The sequence below is a fragment of the Mobula birostris genome, chromosome 14 (genome assembly GCF_030028105.1).
Source record: "Mobula birostris isolate sMobBir1 chromosome 14, sMobBir1.hap1, whole genome shotgun sequence".
Classification (NCBI taxonomy): Eukaryota; Metazoa; Chordata; class Chondrichthyes; order Myliobatiformes; family Myliobatidae; genus Mobula; species Mobula birostris.
Window position 1 is genome coordinate 33,541,414 of NC_092383.1, and position 26,246 is coordinate 33,567,659.

The 26,246-nt window shown below is 39.2% G+C and overlaps 1 protein-coding gene across 4 annotated transcripts in view; it reads left to right on the top strand.

Annotated features, from left to right (window-relative positions):
- efl1 (elongation factor like GTPase 1) overlaps nucleotides 1-26,246 on the top strand; it is a 299,478-nt gene that overhangs the window by 218,056 nt on the left and 55,176 nt on the right. For 3 of the 4 annotated variants that reach the window (XM_072278343.1, XM_072278344.1, XM_072278342.1), the window contains 2 exons: nucleotides 18,114-19,129; nucleotides 22,944-23,128. In XM_072278343.1, coding sequence (XP_072134444.1) covers nucleotides 18,114-19,129; nucleotides 22,944-23,128 — 1,201 coding nt within the window. The remainder of the gene's footprint in view (nucleotides 1-18,113; nucleotides 19,130-22,943; nucleotides 23,129-26,246) is intronic. The other variant, XM_072278345.1, reaches the window with a different exon arrangement.

Sequence of the window (26,246 nt, forward strand, 5' to 3'; positions counted from 1 at the left end):
TGGAAGTCATTAAATTAAACAATTTCCAAGCTGTGAAGATTGATTAGAATTGTATTTGTAATTATCATACCATTAAAAAGGTACTTAGGCTCAAATTACACAATTTTCCAAGATGGTTTTAATGAACAATGATTGTGCAAATCTAGTAGGTTCTTAAAAATAATATAAGGCTGTTTGTGGATGATCAAGCTGAATAAATCAATCAACAAATTAACAGGTAACAGCAAATCCTTTAATCTGGTTATTTTGCATATAATGGCATATGTACTAATGTTGTCTTTACTGTAATGATATAAATAAAATGTGTGACAAACCATTGCCTAGTACATAAGGGACTTGAAATTCTCTTGTTTACCACTGTTTTCATGCTTAACGAGAAGAAATTTAATGAAAATCTCATTCATTTCTTATTGCACAATTCTCACAGGACACTAAATTTATTCTGTTAGATGAGTTCATTCACAGAGTGTCTAGACATGTGCATTGACTTCAAATGGCATAATACATGTTTTGAAATCACTGGGAGTAAAATTGAAGGTTAACTATATATGAGTGTCCCACAAAATTCATTTGCAGGCTGTTCATATGAAGCAGTCCTTTGAAAATCAAGCAAAAATTGCTTCTACGTGAGTAAAATAAAGGCCAGCCTGATCTGGTCTGTAACTATGGAGTTCAAAGTTCAAAATACATATGTCACCATATATAACCCTGAGATTCACTTACAGGCATACTCAATAAATCCAAAATAGAATAATAACCATAATAGAACCAATAAAAAAACTGCACCAACTGGGGCATTCAACCAGTGTGTAAAAGACAACAAACTGTGGAAATAAAAAAGAAAGAAATAATAGTAATAATTAAATAAACAATGAATATCAAGAACATGAGATGAAAAATCCTTGAAAGTGAGCCCATAGGTTGTAGGGAAGTTTCAAGGATGGGACAAATGAAGTTGAGTGGTGTTATTCCCTTTGGTTCAAGAGGCTGATGGTTGAGTGGTAATAACTGTTCTTGAACCTGGTGGTGTGAGTCCCTTCAAGGACATTAGTGTTTCCATACCAGGCTGTGATACAGCCAGTCAATGTACTCTTCATTACACAATTAGAGAATTTTGTCTATAAGTTTTAGACGTTATGCTGAATCTTTGCAAATTCCTAAGGAAGTAGACGTGCTGGCGTGCTTTTTTCATAATTGCACTTACCTGTTGGCCCAGGACAGGTCCTCCAAAATAATAACATCGGGTAATTTAAAGTTGCTGACCTTCTCCACCTCTGATCCTCCGATGAGGACTGGCTCATGGATGTCTGGTTTCCTCCTCCTGCAGTCAATAATCGGCTCCTTGGTCTTACTGGCATTGAGTAAGAGGTTGTTCTTGTGCCACCACTCAGCCAGATATTCAATTTCCCTCCTATAGGCTGATTCTGTGCCACTTTTCATTCACCCTACGACATTGGTGTTATCAGCAAAGTGGAATATACATTGAAGCTGTGCTTAGTGCAAAATGAGTAGAGTGGGGGCTAAGCACACAGCCTTGTGATGCACTTGTGCTGATGGAGAGTATGGAGAAGATGTTGTCAATTCAAGCTGACTAGGGTCTGCAAGTGAGGAAACTGAGGGGCAAATTGTTCAAGGAGGTATTGAGGCCAAGGCTTTGAAGTTTATTGATTAGTTTTGAAGGGATGATGGTATTGAATGCTGAGCTGTGGTTGATAAAAACATCCTGATGTATGCATCTTTGCTGTCCAGATGTTCCAGAATTGAGTAAAGAGCCAATTAGATGGCATCCGCTGTCGACCCTGTTGACTTAGCAGGCAAATTGGAGCAGATCCAAGTTGCTTCTCAGGCAAGAGTTGATATGTTTCATCATCAACCTCTCAAAACGCTTCGTCACAGTGGACAATAGTCATTGAGGCAGGTTACCATATTCTTCTTAGGCACAGACATAATTGACGCCTGCTTGAAGCAGGTGGGTACCTCATCTGCCGAACTGAGAGGTTAAAGATCTCAGTGAACACTCAACCAGTTGATCAGCACAGGTTCTTTGTACTTGGCCAGGTACCCTGTCGGGGCTGAATGCTTTTCGTGGGTTCACCCTCCCGAAGACTGCTTGCACGTCAGCCTCAGAGACTGAGATAACAGGATTATCAGGGGCTATGTAAGTTTGTGATGGTTCCTCTACATTTTGATGGTCAAAGCGAGCATAAAACGTATTGAACTCATCTGCAAGCGAAGCCCTATCGTCCCCTAAGTCCCTTGATTTAACTTTATAAGAGGTGATAGCATTCCGGTCTGCCACAACTGACAAACATCTTTCTTTGATTCAAATTCAATCCAGAATTGCCACTTCGCCCATGAGATGGCTTTCTGGAGATTGTAACTGGATCTCCTGTATCTTTCTTGGTCGCCAATCTTCAATGCCTCTATTCTTGTCCTCAGCAGATGTCAGTATTCATCCAGGGCTTTTGGTTGGGGAAGATGTTGAATGATTTTGTAGGGACACACTTGTCTACAACTGTTTCAGTTAGGTCTATGCCAACAATGGTATATTCATTCAGATACACAGATGAGTCATTGAACAGAGCCCAGTCCACTGACTTGAAGCAATCCCATTGCCGTTCCTCTGCTTCTGCCTCTTGCAGCCACCTTTTTGTTGTCCTAATCTCCGGAACTTTGCTCTTTATTCCCTGCCTGTATGCAGGTAGGAGAAGACAGCCAAGTAATAAGATTTACCAAATTGCTGAGTATGGAACAGATGGATATATTCTATGTATGGCCTGCTGAATTCCTCTAGCATTGTGTGTATGTGTGTTGCTTGGATTTCGAGCATCTGCCAATTTTCTTGCACTTGGCTTTTCAGTATTTATCCAATTCCCTTCTGAAAATAGCTGCTGAATCTGATTCAATCATTCTTTTAGATACTGTATCCCAGATTATGGCTCACTATCTTATAAGTCTCTTCATAATAACCTTAAGTCTTTGATCATCAGCCATTTATCAACTATACACCATATGATCACCCTGTCCTTGAATTCCTTTCTTTCCAGGTACGTGGAACTTTCTTGGGCTTTTTTTTCTGGTACATGGAACATTCTTTGCTCAAGGCCTGTTCAATTAGCCCTCCACTATCTATTTTCCAATGACCATCTTAGTCCACTAATGAGAGGTGAAATATCTCATCAATTATTCTACAGATTTCTGCCTGTTCCTCCATGAAATCCATTTGCAGACTTTCATTTCCTTCGTTGACTTCTCGATCTCCACTTTTAGCATAGCTAGCCATCAACAGTCACCATTGTCCCACTGACTCCCACAAGTGTCTCAATTGCCTTTCCTTCAATCTTGCCTCTTACTACTCAGTTTCATTCTCCCAGTTTTAGACCATTAGACTATAAGATATAGGAGCAGAATTAGGCCATTTGGCCCATCGAGTCTACTCCACCATTTCAGCATGGCTGATCCATTTTTCCTGTCAGTCCCAGTCTCCTGCCTTCTCCCTATATCCCTTCATGCCCTGACCAATCGAGAATCTGTCAACTTCTGCCTTGAATATACGTAAAGACTTGGCCTCCACATCTGCCTCTGGCAATAAATTCCACAGATTCACCACTCTCTGGCTAAAGAAATTCCACTTCATCTGAGTTCTAAAAGGACACTCCTCTATTCTGAAGCTGAGTCATCTGGTTTTAGACCATAGGAGACATCCTCTCCACATCCACCCTATCAAACCATTCGATAGATTTCAATTGGGTTACTCCTCATTCTTATGAATTCCAGTGAATACAGACCTAGAGCCATCAAACGCTCTTCCTATGACAAGCTATATAATTCTGGAATCATTTTCGTGAGCCTCCTTTGAACCTTCTCCAATTTCAGCACATCCTTTTTCGGATAAGGGTTCCAGAACTGCTTACAATAATCCAAGTGAGGCCTCATTGATGCTTTATAAAGTCTCAATACATCCATGCTTTTATATTCTAGTCCTCTTGAAATGAATACTAGCATCGCATTTGCCTTCCTCACCACAGGCTCAACCAGCAAATTAAACTTCAGAGGATCCTGCACAAGGACTCCCAAGTCCCTTTGCACCTCAAGTTTTTGTATTTTCTCTCCATTTAGAAAATAGTCAACCCTTTCATTTCTCTACCAAAGTGCAGGACCATACACTTCCCAACACAGTATTCCCTCTGCTACTTCTTTGCCCATTCTCCTAATCTATGGTCTAAAACTGTAACTTCACTGCTTCTTCAAACTGTCTGCCCCTCCACCTATCTTTATATCGTCTGCAAACTTATGCAATAAAACTATCAGTTCCATTATTGACATATAATGTAAAAAGAATTGCTTCCAACACAGACCCCTGTGGAACACTACTAGTCACCGGCAGCCAACCAGAAAAGGCTCTCTTTATTCCAACACTTTACCTCCTGCCAAACAGCTACTGCTTTATCCATGCTAGAATCTTTCCTGTAATACCATAGGCTCGTAGCTTGCGAGACAGCCTCGTGTGTCACCTTGTCAAAGGCCTCCTGAAAATCTTTTCTCTTCAGTACATCTTTCTTGATGATTGCACATTTCAAACCAATGCTTCCGATACTTTTTCCTTAATCAAAAAATTATCTTCATCCTGACAAGGCCTTTGACCTTGTCTACTCTATTTCCTGTATCTCGGTTCCCAAACCATTTTCTTCCTTCCCAAAATGAAGAAATGAAGCACCTCTTGTTCTCACTTTTTAGCTCGCCAAACTGGATTCAGTGGAGAACCCTCCATTTTAGTTATGTCTGATGTGATGTCACCAATAACTCAAACTCTCCATTCCCCCCCGAGCATTCACTGGAATTATTCTTTACTTAACATCTAACCTCTATTCAATTACCAACAACACAACTTCTCTTCCTTTCCCCTGCTGTAACATTCCAATTTCTGCTGGATCATCCGATAACTAAAATACCTCATACTTACTTTTTATTTATCTTCCCTTTCCATTGTCCAAAGGACCTAGAAAAATGTGTGAATAATTATTTATTTACGTTTATGTTTCTGCAATTACTGCCGCGCTCTAAACTTGCTTATGGCTGTTAAAGCACATAGTCTATTGTAATATTTTTCATGAATGGGCAAACAGAATCTCTCCAAGGTAGAAGGCAAATTCTGTTTGTCTGCTAATGGAGAAATCCGAACAAGAAGTTGAGCAATACACACAAAATGCTGGAGAAACTCGGCAGGGAGGTGGCAGCTATAAAAGGGAGCAAACAGTTGAAGTTTCGGCCAAAACCTTTCATTAGGACTAGAAGGGAAGCTAGGATAAGATGATGGGAGGAGGGGGTACAATTACAAGCTGGCATGTAATAGGTGAGACTGCGTGAAGGGAAATTGGATGGGTGCGGGAGAGGTGATGAATTAAGAAGCTGGGAGGTGATAGGTGGAATAGTTACCTCAAGGGCTAAAGGAGGAGAAATCTAACAGAAGAGGACAGTGGACCATGGAAGAAAGGGGAAGAGGGAGGAAGCTAGAGGGAGGTTGATGGGCAGGTGAGGAAAAGAGAATGGGTGAGAAGGAAACCAGAAAGGGGAATGGGAAAAGAGAGAAGGAAAGAGGGGAAGAGACATTACCTGAAGTTACAAGAAATTGCTTTTATTTGTAGCAGAAGTTAAATATCAGGGCAAAGCAAAAACTTTTGAGAACTTAGACAAAGGTAGAGGTCACCTACAGAGGTTGACTGAAATATGACAACCATAAGTATCTATGATTAATCCTGGGCTAGAATTTGTTATTTACTTGAAGGTAATAATTGATGACAAGTTACAGTTGAGTTGACGGGATAATGCATAGTTATTGAATGCAGCCCATATAACTATATTGTGCATGATTCCAAGGTATGTGTAATTAGTGGAAGAACTTTGTTAGATCTTGAAGAGTAGGAGCAGTGAAGGTGACTAGTAGTGTGAGAAAGAGAAAAAATTGGCAAGGTGGCAGTGGAGAGAAAAGTAAAGGCGGCAGCAGCCTTAGTTGTGGGAAGATGCAGCAGAAACTGGAACCTTAAGGCTTTAGTTGGGTGATGATATGAGTGCTGTTGTAATTAGCAGCTGGATTTGAGGCTATGTTTAGCTAGGATAGGCTTTAGAGTTGCAACTAGTTTCAGAGGATTGCCTTTGACTTGACAGTAAGGTGTCAAGAACACAGAAGATGGGATACGGTGGGGATAGGGCAACAGTGAAGCAATAATCTTAAAAGTTACTACTTAAAGCAGGAAAAAACAGTGGAGTGGAACCATAGATAGATAGCTGTGCCAAAGAACTAGGACAGAAATGATGGGCTATATAGATTCTTATGTGCCACTTAATTTTGAGTCCCTAGAAGGCACTGTTCAATATGTAAAAACATTGAGAAATGGAATGGCTTTATGATTGCTTTTAAATGAGTTATGAATTTAAACTGAACATCCAATGGGTAACAGCAAAGGAAGGATTTTTCTCCGCAGGAGCAAAAAACAAGTGTGGGTGAAGGAAACCCACAGATTTTTAAATTGTTCATATGTCACAACAGCAGCGCTATATCACTACAAACATAAGCGAAGTATTAATTAAACCAGTGCCCCATGTGTTCTACTTGAAGTGCTTTGAGCCCTATCCAAAAATCAGTGCTACTAATCCTACATTTCCGCAGTGTTGCTTTGCATTTCAAGCTGTGCATATGTTAGATTCCGTGATTGTTCCTTACAGACATGCCATTTCAATTCTTTCCAAAATCAACCAGATCCTGTTGGTATGGGGAGGAGCAATGAAGGAAGCAATAGTTTAGACAAAGTGAAGAATCTCGCCAGTCCTGAAATATCTTTCAGCTTCTCTTGTCCTTGGTGAAAACTTACATGATTATTCTCATAATCCAATTTTTCCATCACAAGTCGCTTTATTTGTTCCCTTCTGTGTCCTTTCAATTGCTACAGTATTTTTCTTATGGCTTTACAATTTATTTGTGAAAATGCTGTATAATCTCAGTGCTTTGGTTCATATATTTAATATTACATTAATAATACATTACGATACTGGGTGTCTTTTATTCATTTTCACTCAATATTGTTGTGATTGCTTCTGTTTATCATCAGTCAGCTCTCCCACAGCCTTTTCAGTTAGCATCTATGTTTTCATCCCTGTTAAGTATTTATCAGTTCCATACTTCGAAATTTTCTGCATTGATTTTCCTACATCTTTCCTGTCAGCCAATTTTCAAGTACAGTGGATTGTGGTTAATTGGGCTATTGGTTAATTGAGACAGCCGCTTATTTGGGATAATTCTTAAAAAACAAAAACTAATTGAGAAAACAGCCAGGATTCCCTTTGCTTATTTGGGACACCATGCTGCTTAACTGGGACAGGATACCATTGCCAAACAATTTGTCACTGACATCAATCACATGCACTTGTGTGGCTGTTATAAACTACACCATGCTTAGAATAGTTTTTAAATAGTTTGTGTCTGAGTTCAAAAATCAATTATTTCTGTCACTGATAGTTGGCAAGAATAAGCAATTAGACAATTTGGATAAACCAAAGGACGTGATTTTGTTCAGTTACAGTCAAAAGAACACAGCAGCATTCAGTTCCTCTGTCGGTAGTGATTAGGAATTAATACGTAGTTTTATATTACTGTAGTGTATTGGTTGTATTCTAATTTGTTCTGTATTTCATTTAAATGCATAATTTATTACTCAGTTAAAATTAGTTTGTGTTTTTATACCTTTTTAACTATTTCCATGAAACCTTGGCTAATTGGAGCAGCCGCTGAATTAAACCAAAATGTGCTGGGCCTGATATGTCCAAATTAACCAGAATCCACTGTATATTTAAAATATTCTTCAGCTACTTCATCCTTAGAGTTCATCTTCCTCATTAAACTTTGTCCTTCTGATTCCTGGTTATGATCACTTCAACTGCACTCAGTAAAAACTCTCAGGTGTGATTCTACGAGTTACAAACACAGAGTTGGATTAGATTAGTTCATTGTTATATATAGCAGGGTGCCCTCGTTTGCAAGAAGCTCACAGAGTATACAGAAGGTAAGCAATATACATGATAGAAATAAGTACAACGATGAGTGCAAAACAGTAGAATGGGGTTCAATCTGAAGTGGTGCAAGAAGGAAGTTAAATTAACTCTAACAGAATGACATAAATTGTTTCAGAGTACAAGAACATGGCAACACCACCGGGAAGGAGATGTGAAAGATGTGATTGGTTCAGGAGTCTGATGGTATTGGGGAAAAAAGCTGTGCTTATGTCTGTATATCCAGGCTTTGAAGCCCCCATATGTTCTCACAGTTCTCAAAGGGAATGGCCATAGTGGCATGCATCCTTGACTATACTCACAGCCTTTCTGATGATACTTTGCGAATATGGACAAGATTGAAGGAAGTGGCGAGCCTATGGGCTATGTTTGCTGGGCACTCTATAGGCTGCTAAGATGCTAACAGTCTTTGTGGAATCAGATATTGAATATCATCAGTTAACACCATATGAATCCATTTCTACCAGTTCTTACTTGACAATTTAATTGATTGAAGCACATCATTTATAAATATTACTTTTTTTGTGATACAAGAAATTTACTTCGGCAGATTATGCTCCTGACATCTGATGCAGCATCAGATGATAGCTACCTTATTTCTAAATTACTTTTCAAAATGGTAGGGTTTATAGAAATGATCTTCAGGCATTCTGAATAATTATGAATCAACTATTATTGACAGTCATAATATATTTACCAATAATAATTATGTTCAAGAATTTTAAGGAAATTCAAACTGTGCTAAAGTTCCAGGCTTGATATTGTTGATGGGATAGGCCTTCAAATTCATGTATCATTCCACTATTGGCTATATTTTTATCCTTCTTGCCTCAGCAATTGTATCTGCTGTACCCTTACATATAGTTACGCATTCATTTGCTGCAATATAACTCATTAACTTGATCCATTGACCTGACTCTTCTCAGGCAGGTGCTTTCTTTTCCCAAGATTTAAATGAAAAAAGTGTTTCTCTGCTTCTGTGTCAATGTAATAATTTGGCCGCCTTTTTCAAAGTACGAGGAGTGATTGATAAGTTCGTGGCCTAAAGTAGAAGGAGTCAAATTTAGGAAACCTAGCACATTTATTTTTCAACATAGTCCGCTCCTACATTTACACACTTAGTCCGGCGGTCATGAAGCATACGGATCCCTTCTGTGTAGAAGTCGGTGTCTTGGACCTCCAGACAGTGGTTCACAGCAGGAGTGATTGATAAGTTCATGGCCTAAGGTAGAAGGAGGTGAGTTATACAGCTCTCGTTACATGCACATGCAGTTCAACTCTTTGTGCAGAAAGTTCGAAGTTAATAAGTCATCTATGTCGAAAAATAAATGCTAGGTTTTCTAAATTTGACTCCTGTTACCTTAGGCCATGAACTTATCAATCACCCCTTGTATGTTGCTTTGATAAACCTGTACCTATTAATAATTTCCCTCAACTCAGTTTTTAAAGCTACTCTTTTTTTAATATGTTAAAACTCTTACACTCAGTTTTATGTTCCTTGTTGGTTGACTCTCATTGTGTTTTCTTCTTCCATATCAATATTTAACTGTCTTTTAAACTCATAAATTTGTAATTAGTTGAATGAAGTTGTGCATCTTTCAACATTAATCTGTTGTATCTATATGCTGTTGTATTATTTTTCCAATATTGCCATGATGCAAGTGAAGTGATCATTTCCTTCTCTGATTTACATTATGTTTAAATGTTGGAATTTTAAAACAATATATGATACAAAATTCTGAAAGCAAAAGCAAATTCTAGTTATTGCAAACAAGAGAAAAACTGCAGATGCTGGAAATCCAAGCAACACACACAAAATGATGGAGGAACTCAGCAAGCCAGGCAGCATCTATGGGAAAGAGTAGAGTCACCATTTCGGGCCAAGACCCCCCTTGGCTGGAAATAGCTCAGCCTGAAACATCAACTGTACTGTTTTGCATAGATGCTGCCTAGCCTGCTGACTTGCTCCAGCATTTTGTGTGTGTTTCTAGTTGTTTCAACAGTTTATAGAGAAGATAAACTTTATAAAAACAGAACACATTAGGAAACTGCTGGAGAAATTAAAACAACAGCAGCTAGATTTAGTAAATGTGTTCTCATGAACACATGAGTAATGTTTGTACTAATAGTTTGTTGTAACTCCAATAGTGAGTGATAATAGAAAGGCAATTTAAAGAGTTTAGCTGTAGGGTATTAGCAAATTGCCAGCCGGGAATTAAGGTGCACAGTACTGTATTACCTAAAACAATGTACACTGGATTTGGTTAGTTAATTGGGGCAGCCACTTATTTGGGACAACTCTAAAAGAACAAAATCTAATTGAGAAAATATTCGAGATTCTTTTCATTTATTTGGCAAACTATTGTTGCATGAATGAAGTCACTGTAGAGAAGTACTAGTCCATATGAAGCAGCCTCTTTATTCGACAAAACAAAATACAGCAGGCATCATATTGAGACCCTTTCAGGAAAAGGTCTGCTTGGCCCAGCCGTACACATTTTATGTGCTAAAGATCAATGAAAAATTCAGGATAATTCAAACAAATCCATTTTTACAGTGCTTTACTTCATCTACACACCCCTTTCACACATCCCTCCTTTGCACCTATACTACAGAGACCCAAATACACACAAATAATTAAGTTAAATCCGTGTAGCCTACCCATTGTTCAGAGTTGCATTTTAGATTTAATCTTCAATGCAGGTTCGAATTTGAAGGCTAGCGGCTAAAGTCGGTTAAGTTAATTGCTACATGTGCTAACCCTAAAAATCGCTCTAACATGCACCATGCCACTTAATTGAGTTAGGAGACTGTTGCCTAACAGTTTTTAATTAGCATTAGTTACATGCACTTGCTTGGCCATTAGACAGTACTTACGGTGAACAGTTTTTACATCGTGTCAGTTGTATGTGTTTATGTTCAAAAAGCAGTAGTTTTTGTCACTGATAGTTGGTGAGAAATAAGCAGTAAGATGATTCTGAACTGCTTTGCTCACTGTGGTTTCAAGCAAAAAGGCTTGGAGGTCCCAGAAATGGCTAGGAGTGAAACTATTTCACTAATTCCAACAAGTTAGGAACTAAGAAGAATTTGCACATATCGACAATCATCTTGAATGTTACAATGAAAATGAAGATTTGGAGATGAAATTGTTAGCCTTGTATGAAGGCAGTCCATGATCTACACAAGTTGTCTGTGCTAATTTTATTAATTTATAGTCAATCAAAAGAACACGCAGTGTACACTGGATTAATTCTTCTGTCGGTAACAATTAAGAAGTAATATACAGTTTTATAGTGCTGTAGCAGTATAATTTGTTCTGTTTTTCATTTAAATACATAGTTGTTTACTCAGTTAAGTGGTAGTTTATCTTTTTTATACTTTTTAAATTATTTCTATGAAACTTCAGCTGATTTGGGTAGCCGCTTAATTGGGCAAAAACGTACCGCTTCTGATGTGTCCCAATTAACCATAATCCATTATATATAAAAGAGAATGTGAGTGGAAAATGAGATAATGTTGTAATTTTTTGTTATATTGCAACTGCGTTGAGACAACTGCATACTATATTAGTTACTGCTATACATAGAAAATGTTATAGTTATTGAGAGAATAAGAACAATGAGTGAGATGATGGAGCAGATAATTTGGAAACAGTTGAATGTCAATCAGAAAGAGAAAGGTGAGAGGTGAATAGATCGGTGTTTTTGCAATTCTAAGAGGCTGAATGAAAGGTTAAACTTAGCCCCCAAGGAAGGGTTCAATGCCTTTGAGACCCATCCTATGTATGACTAAACTGGATTCCACAAATCTGCTTCTGTCATCCTACCATATAGATTGTTCACCCTTTAAAAATCCATTAATGTAATCACAGTTATTGTGATCAATGATTAGAAGCTTTAGTGCAACAGAAAAATGCTTTCTTTCTGAAACTAGGAAGTCTGGGGGAGGGGAATGTTTGATAGAAAAGTTTGAGGGGCAGGAAAATGGGGTGTGGAAGGGTTAGTAAGAAAAAGTGAGTGAGAAAATGGTGAGAGAGGCAAGACGGTAGGAGAGGTAGAATAGAAAGAGAGAGCAGGTTTAGAACTCTCTTCCGAGAGTGCCCTCAGAAAGTCAAAATCAAGTTTCTTGTCATATGCACTTGCATCATACACTGGAGAGTTCTCTACACTTATCTGAGGTAACAGTAGCCTTTGGCCAGGTGCAGATGTCATCATGTGGCGCCCAAACTTCATAGAGTGTTTTGACCTTTAACCACTACACGCTCCAGTTGGCAGGTCAGTACTGGTGGCCAAGTCACTGCCCATCTGCTCCTGACTTACAGTTCAATTCCTCTTTACTGCTCCATATCCAGCAAGAGGTTCTTTCTGGTTTCTGCCCCATCCTGCAAGGTTCTTGGTTCTTGCTCTTTTCATCAAGGCCCAGCGCAGACACCAACCTCCATGCCAACCTTGCCGGGAACCTTCTACAGCCGATCTCCATGGGGAATATCCACATCTGCTATCCTTTGTCCGTGCATTCCTGGACTAAGGACTAGTTCTTCAGGGCCTTCCTCTCATGAGCCTTCTCGCGTCCTTTCTCCCGACGTACTGTGAGGTTCTCCAGAATGATTTTCTTGTTTTCGATGGACCACAGTATGATATCTGGTCGAAGTGTGGTTTGTACCACCTCTGGGAACTGCAGCTTCCTCCCACACTGACCGTCATCTCCCATGATTTAGCAGTTTGTAGCAGATTAGATTTATGTCTCTTTAATATGACTAGTGTGGCCCTCTCCTTGATAAAAATAACTGCCCTGTTTGCCTCTCTGTCAGCTGGTCTCTTTTTACACCTCTCCCGCTCCAGTGTGTCAGCAAGGGACGGCAGAGCCTTGTCATGGCGCCACCTATACTGTCCTTGTGTTAAAGCTGTTTTGCATCCTGACTGTATGTGTGCCAGAGAACCCCAAGGACCACAAAGTTTGCAGTTGGGGGTCCTTTCTCATCCCCCATGTGTGCATTTGTCATGGTGTAGAGAGAGTATCATACACAGAACGCAGGTGGAAAGAAGTGCAGGAAGGCTTCAGTTTCCAAAGCTCTGTCCAAGTGATCTTGTGCTTGGGAAGATCCCACAAATGCAGTGAAAACCTTGCTACAGCATCACAGGCATGTAATATCATATAAGCAGGGTTCACAAGTAAAACACAAACATAAATTATACACAAATTTTACAAAAAAAAACATAATTAGAACAATAACCGAAGTCCATGTTATTGCAAAGTGGCCAAAATGGTCAAGCTGAGCTCTGACTAAAAATCAAATCAAACCAAAGTTTATGCAGGCTTGGTGCTTGAAAGATGATAGGTCACTGCATCACCCCCCCGCTTAACTCAGTAGCCCCCTCTAGACCCCTTCCTCACACTGTTCTTTCCACACTCTCTTGTTTTCTCTTCCCCTCCGCTTTTAAATTTGCAAGCCTTTTACTTGCTATTATTAGATGTTATTTATCAATTCAGCCTTTGTATCCACGCTTCTGTTCAGTGCAGAGATGAGGAAAATTTTAAACAGCCTTGCATCTCTGAGGGGTGAGTCATGCTGGACTCAGGCTTTTGAGGAAGGTCCTCAGACTCGCTCGTAGTGGGGAAGGATGCGTCCTGAACTCCTGGCAGCCTTGGAACTAGGCAAATGAGACACTTTTGGAATCATGGAATCCTTAGGCCCCAAGTATTTGCAGAAAGATATCCATGCTTCATTCAGGATCACTAGCCATAGTTTAAGAACAACTCTTGTAGTCTTATTCGAGTACAGGGGAACCAAATGATCAGCAGGAACACCAACAATGAAGTGAGGCTAGTAGAATTAAATTTGGGAATTGAAGTGCAATGTACATTTGCAGGAGGATGTGTGTTTATCTTAAATGATCAAGGATGAACTTCTTCTGTATTTTGGTAGGTGCATAGCAAAGCTGCGAAGCTGACTCCTTCAGAGTATATTTGAAGCAGCTGATATGGTTTCTTTATATGGTAGCTAGACGAATGTGCTTATGGTTCCGGATGTCAGAAGCCTGAAGAAATGTGGCCGATTTTAGTGCCATGATTCCCCAAAATTCCCTCTTCGCATTTCTATGAATGTTAATAGATTGGAACTTAGATTGCATTATGCTTGCGCATTATGGCTGTGTCATACAACTACTCAGATAGTAGGAGTACTAGCTGGGTTATGTTAAATGTGTGTCCATTGCAGAGCTTCCAGATGGCACAGACTGAAACAAAAATTGTTTTATCTTTTATAAGTTGTCCAGTATAAGTTGTTCAGGTCATACAATAGGGAGTGAAAATGTAATCCTATATAACTTTGTGTCAGATCTATTTTTGGAACTACCCTGTGATCCATAGTATGCACATCTGCAGTGAATGTCTGCAGGGCATAGAACTTCAGCTGAGTGTGAAAAGGAGATTGTGATTCAGACATTTGGTGCATCTGGGTGAGGGAAAATTATCCACACGTTCTATTCCAGGAGGTATTCATGCCACTTTGATTAAGTACAGCAAAATTGATAGGAGTGACTGGAAAGTGTGACTACACATGATAAAATTATGGGGATCTAGGAAGTAACATTCGAAAAGACTTGGCCCTTGAGCTTGTTCAGAAAGTAAGAAATTATTGCAATCTCTGGACAAGAACAGAGACTACAGGGAGGACAAACAAAACTAATTACATTAACTTTGTGTAAAGGGCCATCCATGGTGTAGGAGTGGAAAGGAATATAATGGGATAGGAGATAATATAGTTTCGAGGAGTAGAAACCTCCCTCTCCCTCCTCCCCCTCGCTCCCTCCTCCCCCTCTCTCTCCCCTCCCCCTCTCCCCTCCCCCTCTCCCCTCCCCCTCTCCCCTCCCCCTCTCCCCTCCCCCTCTCCCCTCTCCCCTCTCCCCTCCCCCTCTCCCCTCTCCCCTCCCCCTCTCCCCTCTCCCCTCTCCCCTCTCCCCTCTCCCCTCTCCCCTCTCCCCTCTCCCCTCTCCCCTCCCCCTCCCCTTCTCCCCCTCTGTCTAGCCTCAAGAATGAATCCCATGAATATGCATCTCCCTGGGACTGGTGAAAAATTATAGAGAAGGAGAAAAAGTTACATTTGTCATGGTTCTTTGTGGGAATTAGCAATATAGATAGAATAAAGGAATGGGTGCAATGGGAACTTGAGCAGCTAGGTTACAAGTTAAAAGGCAGAAGCTCAAAGGTAATAATTTTTGCATAACTATCTGAGTCACATACAGAATACAAAGACTTGAGATGTGGCTAAAAGGCTGATGTGGGAGAAGTGTGTTTGAGTTCGTGGTACATTACACCCATTCTGAGGAATGATGGAGCTGGTCTTTTGGGATGGGCTTCACTGAATTGAGCTGGCATCACATTAGTTGAATAGCTTAAGCTGTATACAATGTTGGGAAAATGGGTAATGATGAGCGCTGTGAGGGAGAGAAGAGCAGATATATATGCAGAGTACACCTCCGGTTAGTCAGAGCCAAGAAAAATTATAAAGATCTAACTTGAAGGCTTTATCTGAATGCATGCAACTTTTGAATGAGACAAATATCAACATATTTCACAACATACTTGGTAGAGGTTTTAATGTACTTATCATCAATTACACCATTTGTTTTTTGCGCAGGGGGGATGGATGTTTTTTCTTCGAACTAGTCCCATTGTTTTCTTTGTTTCATGGCTGTCTGTGGAGAAGACAAATCTTGGGGTTGTATACTGCATACCTACTTTGATAATAAATGTACTTTGTCATATGTATGCCAGTGATATTAAACCTGATTCTGATTCTGTATTAATGGCACAAATAATAATAAATGAAAAGGTGGAATACCTATTACAGAGACACAATTGCGAATTTCCCAAGACAGGGAATTAAATATTGCAGAATACTTTGAGAGGAGGCAGACAGAGTGGAAAAAGACGAAGGATAGCCCTGATAATAGATAGAGAATGAGACAAATGCAGTGGAGAAAAAGGATCAAAGCTGAGAAAGTCTGAATGTACAAATTCAAAAGTATCTCTCTCAGGCATGTCATTGCTGATCAGATTATCACCTCAGTTATAAATTCCCATCTGCCTGCAACTTTAACCTTCCATGTCCTTATCAGCTCTGTGTCTATCATTACCTTGAATGTGTTCAAAGACTATGCTTCTACCACCCCTTGAGGAATAGATTTTCAAGGCTTTGACACTCTGCGAGAAATTGGGCATCATCTTTATCTTTCAGCAGTTTCCTATCCCACATGAGGGAGATATCCGATCCATATCCATCCTCAGAATCTTGTGTGTCTCAATCAAGTAGCCTCTCAGTGTTCTAAAGTCGTAATAAGAAAATCTATCTATTCCATGTATGTATCTATTAAATCCTCATTGTTTTGCTTCCAATACACGTGGTCTCACCAATGCCCTGCAGAATTTATGTATAACCTCCCTATTTCTTCATTGTTTCCATCTATAGCAATTAATAGTAACAGTCTATTAACTTTATCTGCATATGAGCTTATCATGAACCATGCACCATGCATCTTTTACCACAGCCATTTACTATTTGGATATTATGCTTGATTTCATTTTTCTGCCAAAAATGGACAACTTCATGAGTTCTCTTGGTTATATTTGAAGAAATTAGATCAGTTTTCAGTGGAGATAAAAACTCAGAAGCATTGATGTGTAATGCCTGTATGTCCAAATTAATGGTGATAATATAAGGCAGATTCTAAGACAAACAAAAAACTATAGGTGTGCATAACACAGATAATACAATGATGATGAAAGACTTGACCTGCAATAAATTGTGAGTAATGAATTGGTAAAGTGTATAAAAGATGGTTTTCTAAATCAGTATGTCAAGGAGCAAATGTTAGAACAGAGTTTTTTTTTAAAAGATCTGTTATCCTGCAATGAAAATAGAATAATTGAAAGTCTAGTAGCCAAGGGGTCCCGAGCAAAGAGTGATCATAATTTGTTAATTTATATAAAGACTGGAAGTGATTTTGTTCAATGTAAAAATATGGTCTTAAATGCAAATAAAACTGTGAAGCCATGAAAGGTGAGTTTGTTTTGGAAGACTGATGAACCACATTAAAGGATAATGCTAGTAAACAAGCAATAGTTGTTATTTGAATAATTAATATAGGATCATACAAGTGGTCAACTTTTCTGGGTTGAGATGAGAAGAACTTTGTTTTCCCAGAGAATAATGAACTTTTGAAATTCAATGCCCAAGAGGATCGTCTGTTTACTCCCACCCCCTAGATGCTGTCTGATTTGTTGTGTGTTGTTCAAGATTTCCAACATCTGCTGAATCTCGTGTGTTGTGGAAATGCAGTTACTGAATATATTCAAGGCAGGAATTAATGGATTTTTGATGGCTAAGAGAATTAAGACGTATGGATACTGAAGTCAAAGAGCAACTGGGATTATCTTATTGAATGGCAAAGGAGGTACAAGTGGCCATGTGTCCTCCACCTGCTTCAGTTTCTTGTATAGCTGAATGGTTCCTGTCCACAGAAATTTCATTTTTATTCAGCTATTTTCTTAAGCTACACATATTTTAAGAAGCTAGTTTTGAGTAGCAGTACTTGGAAAAAATTAACATAAATTAAATTGCGTTCCATTTCTACACATAACTTTATCATGAGAAGTGATACTTATGTACACTTGATATTTTTGGGTGTTATTCTTCAGTTTCATGGGTTATCCACCTTGAATAAATCTCTATAAGAATTAATTAAATTTGTCTTACTCTCCGTTCTTAACACGGGTAGTTTGGTATCACCTGCAAATTTGCACATTGTGTCCCCGAAAACTGAATTTAGATTATTAATAAAAATTAATAAAGAGCAACAGCCATGTCTTCAACACTTATGAGACATTAGTTGTGACCACTCATCAAATATCTACTGTATATCCTTTGAGCCAGTTTATATTCCATCTCCATATATAACCACTAGTGCTTAATTTATAGTCTTATGTGCATTTTTTTCAAAAGCTATGATTGTTATTGCTTCATGCCGTTATTTTTTTTCTCATTGCAGATTTGCAAAGATTGAAGTCAGTTCATCAGCACCTATTGTTCCATTCAGAGAGACTATCATTCGACCACCAAAAGTGGATATGGTAAATGAAGATATCGGCACTCAGCAAAAGATAGCTGTCATTCACCAAAAGAAAGAGGATCAAAATAAATATCCTGAAGGCGTCATTGTGGATTCTGATGGACTGGTGACTTTAAATACACCCAATAAGTTATCCACTGTCAGCGTGAGAGCCATGCCACTTCCAGATTCAGTGACGCAGTTACTCGAAGAACATAGTGATCTGATTCGTACCATGGAACAGTTCAACCTATCAGTAAAAGAAGGCAGAGAAGCTCAAGAAATAAACTCGACCACACTTGAGGCTATTAAGACATTTAAGCAAAAGCTAGAAGAGAATTTTGTAGGCCGGAAATGGAGAAATGCAGTGAACCAAATTTCATCATTTGGACCACGGCGCTACGGCCCCAATATTTTACTGAATGGGTTAAAAAACTATGATAGGCCGTCGATGTGGCAGTGCCTTGACAAAAGCAGTAGGGATTCAGGAGCCTACCGGAATTTTGACAATAGTATAATCAGTGGATTTCAGTTGGCTACTCTTTCAGGTCCTATATGTGAAGAACCTCTTATGGGTGTTTGCTTCATTTTAGAAAAATGGGACATGAGTAACAAAGTGAAACAGTTTGTTCAACCTTCCACAGAGGAACAGGCATCGAAAACTGAGGTGCACCAAGAGATAACTTCAGAAGAAAATAGCCTTACTGATTTGAAGCCCCTGTTAGAAAGCCCAAAGCAACAAACTGATGAGAATGAGAGCAGCCAGACTCTAGCCAAAAGTCTGGATGATGGAAAATGTAACTCTGAAGTAGCGCTTACGGATTGCTATGGTCCCTTCTCTGGCCAGCTCATTGCCACAATGAAGGAAGCTTGTCGTTTTGCGTTTCAGGCAAAACCTCAGCGGTTAATGGCAGCGATGTATACGTGCGAGATTATGGCAACTGCTGAAGTGTTAGGTAAGGACTATAAGAAGGAATTTTCTGGGTTTCATATTAAAACCTATCCCTAAAAATATTTCCAGCTAAGAAAATTTATGTCCGGATTCCTTTGCCCAGTGTTTGAGACTTCTGTGCTGTAGCTGACATCTAAGCTTCTAATTGGTACAGATCCATAAAATAACAATGACCATAACAGCATCGTCATGACCATAACTTAATTCATTAGCTTCTGATGTGTAGCAAACTGAGCCTGCTATTAGTATTTTTACTCTTTCGTCATTTTGTCCACTTACTTCATAATTGTCCCTGGACATTTGCCTTGCCTGATAAAGATCATGCGGGTAATGCAAGGCCACATTGCACCTGTTTTAATAGGAAGAGTCTGATTGGTAAGGCAGATTAGTTGAGACCATTGAAAGCATACCTGACAAAGGTGGAAAGCCATTTGGTCTGTTTAGTCCATGCTGGTTCCCAGAAGAGAAATCTGATTGATCTTATTCCCGTCACCTTATTTTACTGTACGTAAGCAATTTATTCTTTTGTACATGTGTCCATCAGCTCTCCTTTAATTCTTGGTGACTGAGAGAGCTGTATTGAAGAGCAAGAGCAGACAAAATAGTGAAAATGAAAGTTTTGCATTGTAAATTAAAATAACTACACAAACGCAATCCAAATAAAGTTTTTAAAATGACAAGGAAAAATACATTTATTAAAAACTGGTTTTATTAATGAAAGAAACGAAATGGCAGGTGTATGAAGTAAAGAGCACATGGTCGCGTTCTTCGATGGTGATTCATAATCATTACCTGACTGAAAGGGAGGAGTCACTCAATGATGCAGCAAATCATAAACATGAGAAAGTCTGCAGATGCTGGAAATCCAAAGCAACACACAAAAATGCCGGAGGAGCTCTGCAGATCAGGCAGCATCTATTCAAGTGCAGCAACCCTGATGCATAGCTTGTGATAATCATACACAAACAGTTGACTGAAAGTGGAGCAACCCAGAGAAACAATTCCAGTTTTCTGAAATAATTAAAAGAAAACTGATATGTTCCAGGGCTGGTAAATTCTTCGTGAAAACCTTTGGTTTAGTACAGACTAAGATTTTCCTGCTCTCTTGCTCGGAACATTGCCATTGAACCTGTCCCAAGTACATTTAACTCATTAAAATGCAGTGTTTATAACAAGTATTCACCCCCTCCCTTTGGAAGTTCTCATGTTTTACGGTTTTTTTTAAGATTAGATTATGAGGACACGCAGTCTTCTTTTATTGTCATTTAGTAATGCATGCATTAAGAAATAAATACAACGTTTCTCCAGAATGATATCACAGAAACACATGACAAGCCGACTGGAAAACTGACAAAAACCACATAATTATAGCATATAGTTACAACAGTTCAAAGCAATACCATAATTTGATAAAGAACGGGCCATGGGCACGGTAAAAAGTCTTAAAGTCTCTCAAAAGTCCCATCATCTCACACAGACAGTGAACCTCCAGCGCCGCAAACTTGCCGATGTTGTATCCTGGAAGCATCCGGCCACAGTCGGACTCCAGGTCTGTCCGAAAACTCCGAGCCTCTGACTAGCTCTCTGACACCGAGCACTGAGCACCATCTCTGCTAAGCGCTTCGACCCTGGCCCCGGCAACAGGCAATAGGCAAAGCCGAGGATTTGGGGCCTTCCCCTCCGGAGATTCTCGATCGCACAGTAGCAGTGGCAGTGAAGCGGGCATTTCAGAAGTTTCTCCAGGTGTTCCTCCGTGTTTCTCATGGCTGTCTCCATCAAATCAGGATTGTGCACGGCCCCCTAGTTAACACATACGATATCATTCGGAATGGCCGCGTGTGCTGCGTCGCGCCGCCATCTTCTCCTCCCTCCTCATATTTTACTACATTGAATCACAGTGGACTTAATTTGGCTTTTTTGATCAACAGAAAAGACTCATGTCAAGTGAAAAGAAATTTCTACAAATTGATCTAGATTTATTACAATTACTAAACACAAAAGAATTGTTTGTGTAATTACTCAGCTCCTTTAAGTCATTATTTATAGATGTACTTTTGGCAGCAATTACAGCCTTGAGTCTGTGTGGTTAGGTCTCTATCAGCTTTGCACATCTGGACACTGCAAATTTTCCCCATCCTTCTTTACAAAACTGCTCATGCTCTGTCGGATTGCACAGGTATCATGAGTGAACAGCTCTTTTCAAGTCCAGCCACAAATTCTGAATTGGATTGAGTTCTGGACTCTGACTTGGCCACTCCAAGACATTAATATTATTGATTTTAAGCTTTGGCTTTATGCTTGGGGTCATTGTCTTGTTGGAAAACAAATCTTCTAAGTTGCAGTTCTCTTGCAGATTGCATCAAGTTTTCCTCCAGGATTTCTCTGTATTTTGCTGCATTCATTTTACTCTCTACCTTCACAAGCCTTACAGGACACACTGCAATGATGCAACCGAGAGCAAGATGCAGCCACCACCATGCTTCACAGTAGGGACACTGTGTTTTTGATGATGTGTGATGCTTGGCTTATGCCAACTGTAGAATTTAGTATGATGGCCAGAAAGCTCAATTTTGGTTTCATTAGATCATAGAACCTTCTTCCAGCTTACTTCATAGTCTCCCACGTGCCTTCTGGCAAACTCTCGGTCTTCAGTGCCTTGTTTCTAAAGATTACTGTAAAGTTTCATATACTACTTTTATTAATTGCTCCTGGATATTTTTAAATGTTTGTAAATTAGTAAGAGCACTCCAAGGATACGTGGAGAAAGCAGGAGAATGGAGTTGAGAGGGATAATAAATCAGTCATGAATGGCTGAGCAGAGCCAATGGGCCGAACAACCCAATTCTGCTTCTGTGTCTTATTGCCTTATTTTAAATCAGTTGTTAACCTATTCTAGTCTTTCATTTGCCCTTGAAGAGGGCCTGTGCTAAGTCAGGGCTAGGAGTTAACTGAACTACCAGTGTGCTCCACATTCAAACTCTGGTGGTTTGTGATCAGCCCAAGATACAACCCTTCTAAGTCCAGGTTTTGTACTTGTTCTGAGGTCTGGATCTTCAAATATCCTTTTCCTCAGGGAACAAAACACCATTCTGATGCATTAAATGCCATGGCAAGTTTCAATATTGATAATCTGTTTTCACTGAGAAGTTGCTCTTTAAATTTGTAAGATAGTACCTGTAATATTGCTATACTTATTGGTTTGTTGTTTTGTTAGATTCAATTTTGTGCTCTCCATGAGGAATAAGACTTGAACACAAGATATACCCAGTCAGAGACAGAAATGTTCCCAGTGTGAAACATGGCTGATACAATCAGGCATAAATAGTTACTAAGTCAATTAGGACAGTAATTAAAAACTTGGTCAAAGAGGAAGGACTTAAGGGAGGAGAGAGAGATGGAGAGGCAGAGAAGCTTTTGAAGTGTACTTGACAGTTTATTCCTGTTGAGTATCAATAGTAAAATGAATGGAGTTTGGAGAAAAGCCAACTGGAGGAGAGAATGGGTGAGGTTACATATACCATGAGGGTCAGTCAGCTGATTAGCACTGTGGATCTCAACTTCAAAAACATTTTTATTGGACATGCTTTAAGCTTTTCAACAGTTTTAGAGAGCAAACTTTGGAAGATCTGTTTCTTGTTCATACTAACAGTTCCATATTACAACTACTTCTTCCATTTAAAAATGCATGGAGTATGCCTTAAACTCAGCATTTGATTGATGAGTTTTACTTTATAATATTACACTTCTGAAGGGGCTACCTTGTATTGAACTGCATTTCTAATTAGTTAATGAATGCGAGTTTCTTTGTGCTTGCTTAGGTCGAGTCTATGCAGTCCTTTCAAAACGAGCAGGCCGGGTGTTACAGGAAGAAATGAAGGAAGGGACAGAAATGTTCATCATCAAGGCTGTTTTGCCAGTTGCAGAGAGCTTTGGTTTTGCTGATGAAATCAGGAAGCGGACAAGCGGCCAAGCCAGCCCACAACTTGTGTTCAGTCACTGGGAGGTAAAAAAATCAAACCATTCCATTCCATGTGGGTTTTTAATGTGCTACAGAAGTGCTATACTATTGGAGTACATGATGCAGAGTACCACTTTAAACAAAATTCTTCATATTGATATCCTTAAAGTTAAGTGAAATGTGCTCTTACATCTTATGATTTTGGGATTACTAGAAGCATTAAGTATTACATTATAATGTAGGAAACTTGGGATTCATTTCACTTGGTATTCAGTTGTACAACATAGAAGAAAGTCCTTTTTCCCACTACATCTATGCCTATATGCACTAATCACACTTGCCTCATAAATTCAAAATCCTTCTAAGCTTTGCTCATTTAAGTACATGTACAGATACCTCTTAATTGTTGTAACTGTTCCTGCTTGCACCAGTTCATTCCAAATTCAAATACTTTATGTGAAACATTTACCCCTCAGATCTCCTCCCTCTCACCTTAAACCGACGTCCTACAGTTTCAGTATCCTACCATGGAAAAAAGACGCTGGCTATCTACTGCTCCCATATTTTATAAACCCCTATCATTGTAATGTCATAGCATCTTTAGCTCCAGGGAAAATTGTACCAACCTATCCTTGTGACTTTTCTCTCCCCCCCCCCCCCCGTACCTTAATCACATCTTTAGTATGGCGACTAGAACTGCGCGCAATACTCCAAATGCAGACTAACTATTGTTTTGTACTACTCAAACATGATGGTCGGATTCTTCTGCTTGGGATTAATGTGCAATTAATGTTAAGGCTCTGTGACATGCCCAGCAGGTCAGACAATAGAAAAAGAAAAGCTGAAAAGTCCTGAAGAAGGGTCTTTGGTCTGAAATGTCGACTGTTTAATCATTTTCATAGATGCTGCTTGGCCTACTGAGTTCCTCCAATATTTTGTGTGTGTGTAGCTGAGATATGATGTTGGCAGGTAGAAATGGTGAGTTCTGATACAGTCAGGAAAAAAAATGAGTTACCTAAAGTTGCAAAATTCGATATTGAGTCATGAAGGCTGCAGTGTGCCCAGACTGAAGATGAGGTGCTTCCCTCAGTTTGTGTTGGGCCTTTTTGTAACAGTGTAGGAAACCGCAGACAGTAAGGCAGAGTGGGAGTGAGACAGTAACCAGAAGCTCAAGGTCATTCCTGCAGGCTGAATGCAGGTGCAAAGGGATTACTCAACATGTATTTGGTTTTTCCTGTGTATAGGAGAGCACATTATGAATACTGAATGAAATACACTGATTAGAAAGAAGTGCAAATGAATCATGTATATCTTCAGTGCATCTACATTTTAAAATGTCATATTTTTTAAGAATGCTTCAAAGCATTTAAAAATTATTTTACCTTTAGTTTTTTGTTTTGCTTTCTCTTTCTACTCCTTAAAATCAGTGCACAGTTTGAAGCCATTGGTTCATTAGAGATTTTTACCATCCCAAATTGCTCAGTTTTGTTTCCTATGAATGTTTAGTCTAAAGAAAGCTGTATACCTCAGAGTTAACCTAACTCTCGTGTATCCCAGTTTGTCCAGACAGGGAGTTAAAGGGAATTTGAGGACTTTTTTTGTGGAAAAGAACCACATAGACCCAAAAGGAGCAGGAGTGACACATTTTTTTTCTGCATGACTTACCTTTTTTTCCCCCCCTTTTCCATTGGCTACATCAGTCAGCACAGTTATTACTGAGCTCCTTCCAGAGTCACAATGCAGATTCTACCGATGAAGTAATGCAATAGTTGTGACCTTTGTTAAGTGACAAATACAAGAAAAGTGTAACACCGACACCTCCACAGTATGTAGTCTTCACTGACATTACTGACACTTGAATATCCTCATTGACTCATGGGAAACCCTTTCGCTGATTGCTCAAAATAGGGAAGTCTTGCCACCATGCAGATCAAGCTGAAACAATGGAAGGATTGCACAGCATCCAGAAGCGATTCAATCGTCCACCCTTTCTAGCATCATCTTCTATTACTGTAGCAGAATATGAAGGTCCTGCATAGTTCTCATTGGCCACTTCATTATTTAAAAGGAAACTGGTCATCCTCAACTCTTTGGGCTCCGTAAGAACCCAGCAGAAGAGATCAGGGTACTTCCTATCCACCAGCCCTTACTGTCCACTAATCTCCCCCCACACCACCACCCCAATAAGATCAGAATTCCCTTCTCACAACTGAGCAATGCTGAAATATTTCAAATTTATGATAATGCATAATTTTGGATTGATTTTATCACCATAACATCACCAAGCTGTGTCCTGATGCAGGGTTTTGACCCAAAACCTCGACATTTCCTTTCCTCCAGCAGATGCTGCTGAGCCAGCTGAGTTCCTCCAATAAAATGTTGTTCCAAATTCCAGTGTTTGCAAGCTCTTGTGACTACATCCTCATACTTGTTTTAGTTGGTCCTGATGATTGCAAGGAAGGGACATATTGTTAAAATAACAAAGGTGAATGACTGTGGTGCACATTATAAGTTGCACATTTTGCAGCCAGTGAGTGCTGCTGTTTAGAACCGAATAACTGACTTTGCAAACTCCCACTGTACATCTTACAATGTTAAAAGAATCTGCAATTGTTGACCAGATCATAATCATGCTTGTTTCAACTGCCATTGGAAATTTCTGTTCAAAGCATTAGTACATGACTAGATTTTGAACCCTTTCTTTTCAGCATTTACAGTTATACAAACGGCTGTGAAGATAGGGAAACCAAAGTTCCTGTGCTTTATATTTGCTTAAATAGAGGGATCTTTTCTTTCCATGCAGGGTTTTTTTTAAACTTACATTAGCTGCAATTATGATTACTCCCTAGGGGTCTTTTCACACTGAAGGAAAAAGATTTGTGGATAGAAATATTTTGTCAGGCTGTAGAAGAGTCTGCAGTAATCATTACAATTGTACGTGCCATAAATTAGCATACTTTTTATTCTTATAGATAATTGCTATTTTTTTTCTAGTTCTCCACACAAAACAAGTAACTCATCATGAGTTATTCTGGAAAATTACTGTACGTAATAACAAGCAAAACATGGGTAAAATAGGACTGAATTTATAAACTGCAAAGGATATTTGAAAATGAAATGTCGATTTTCATGTTTAAAAATATAAGGAGGTAACAGCTTCACT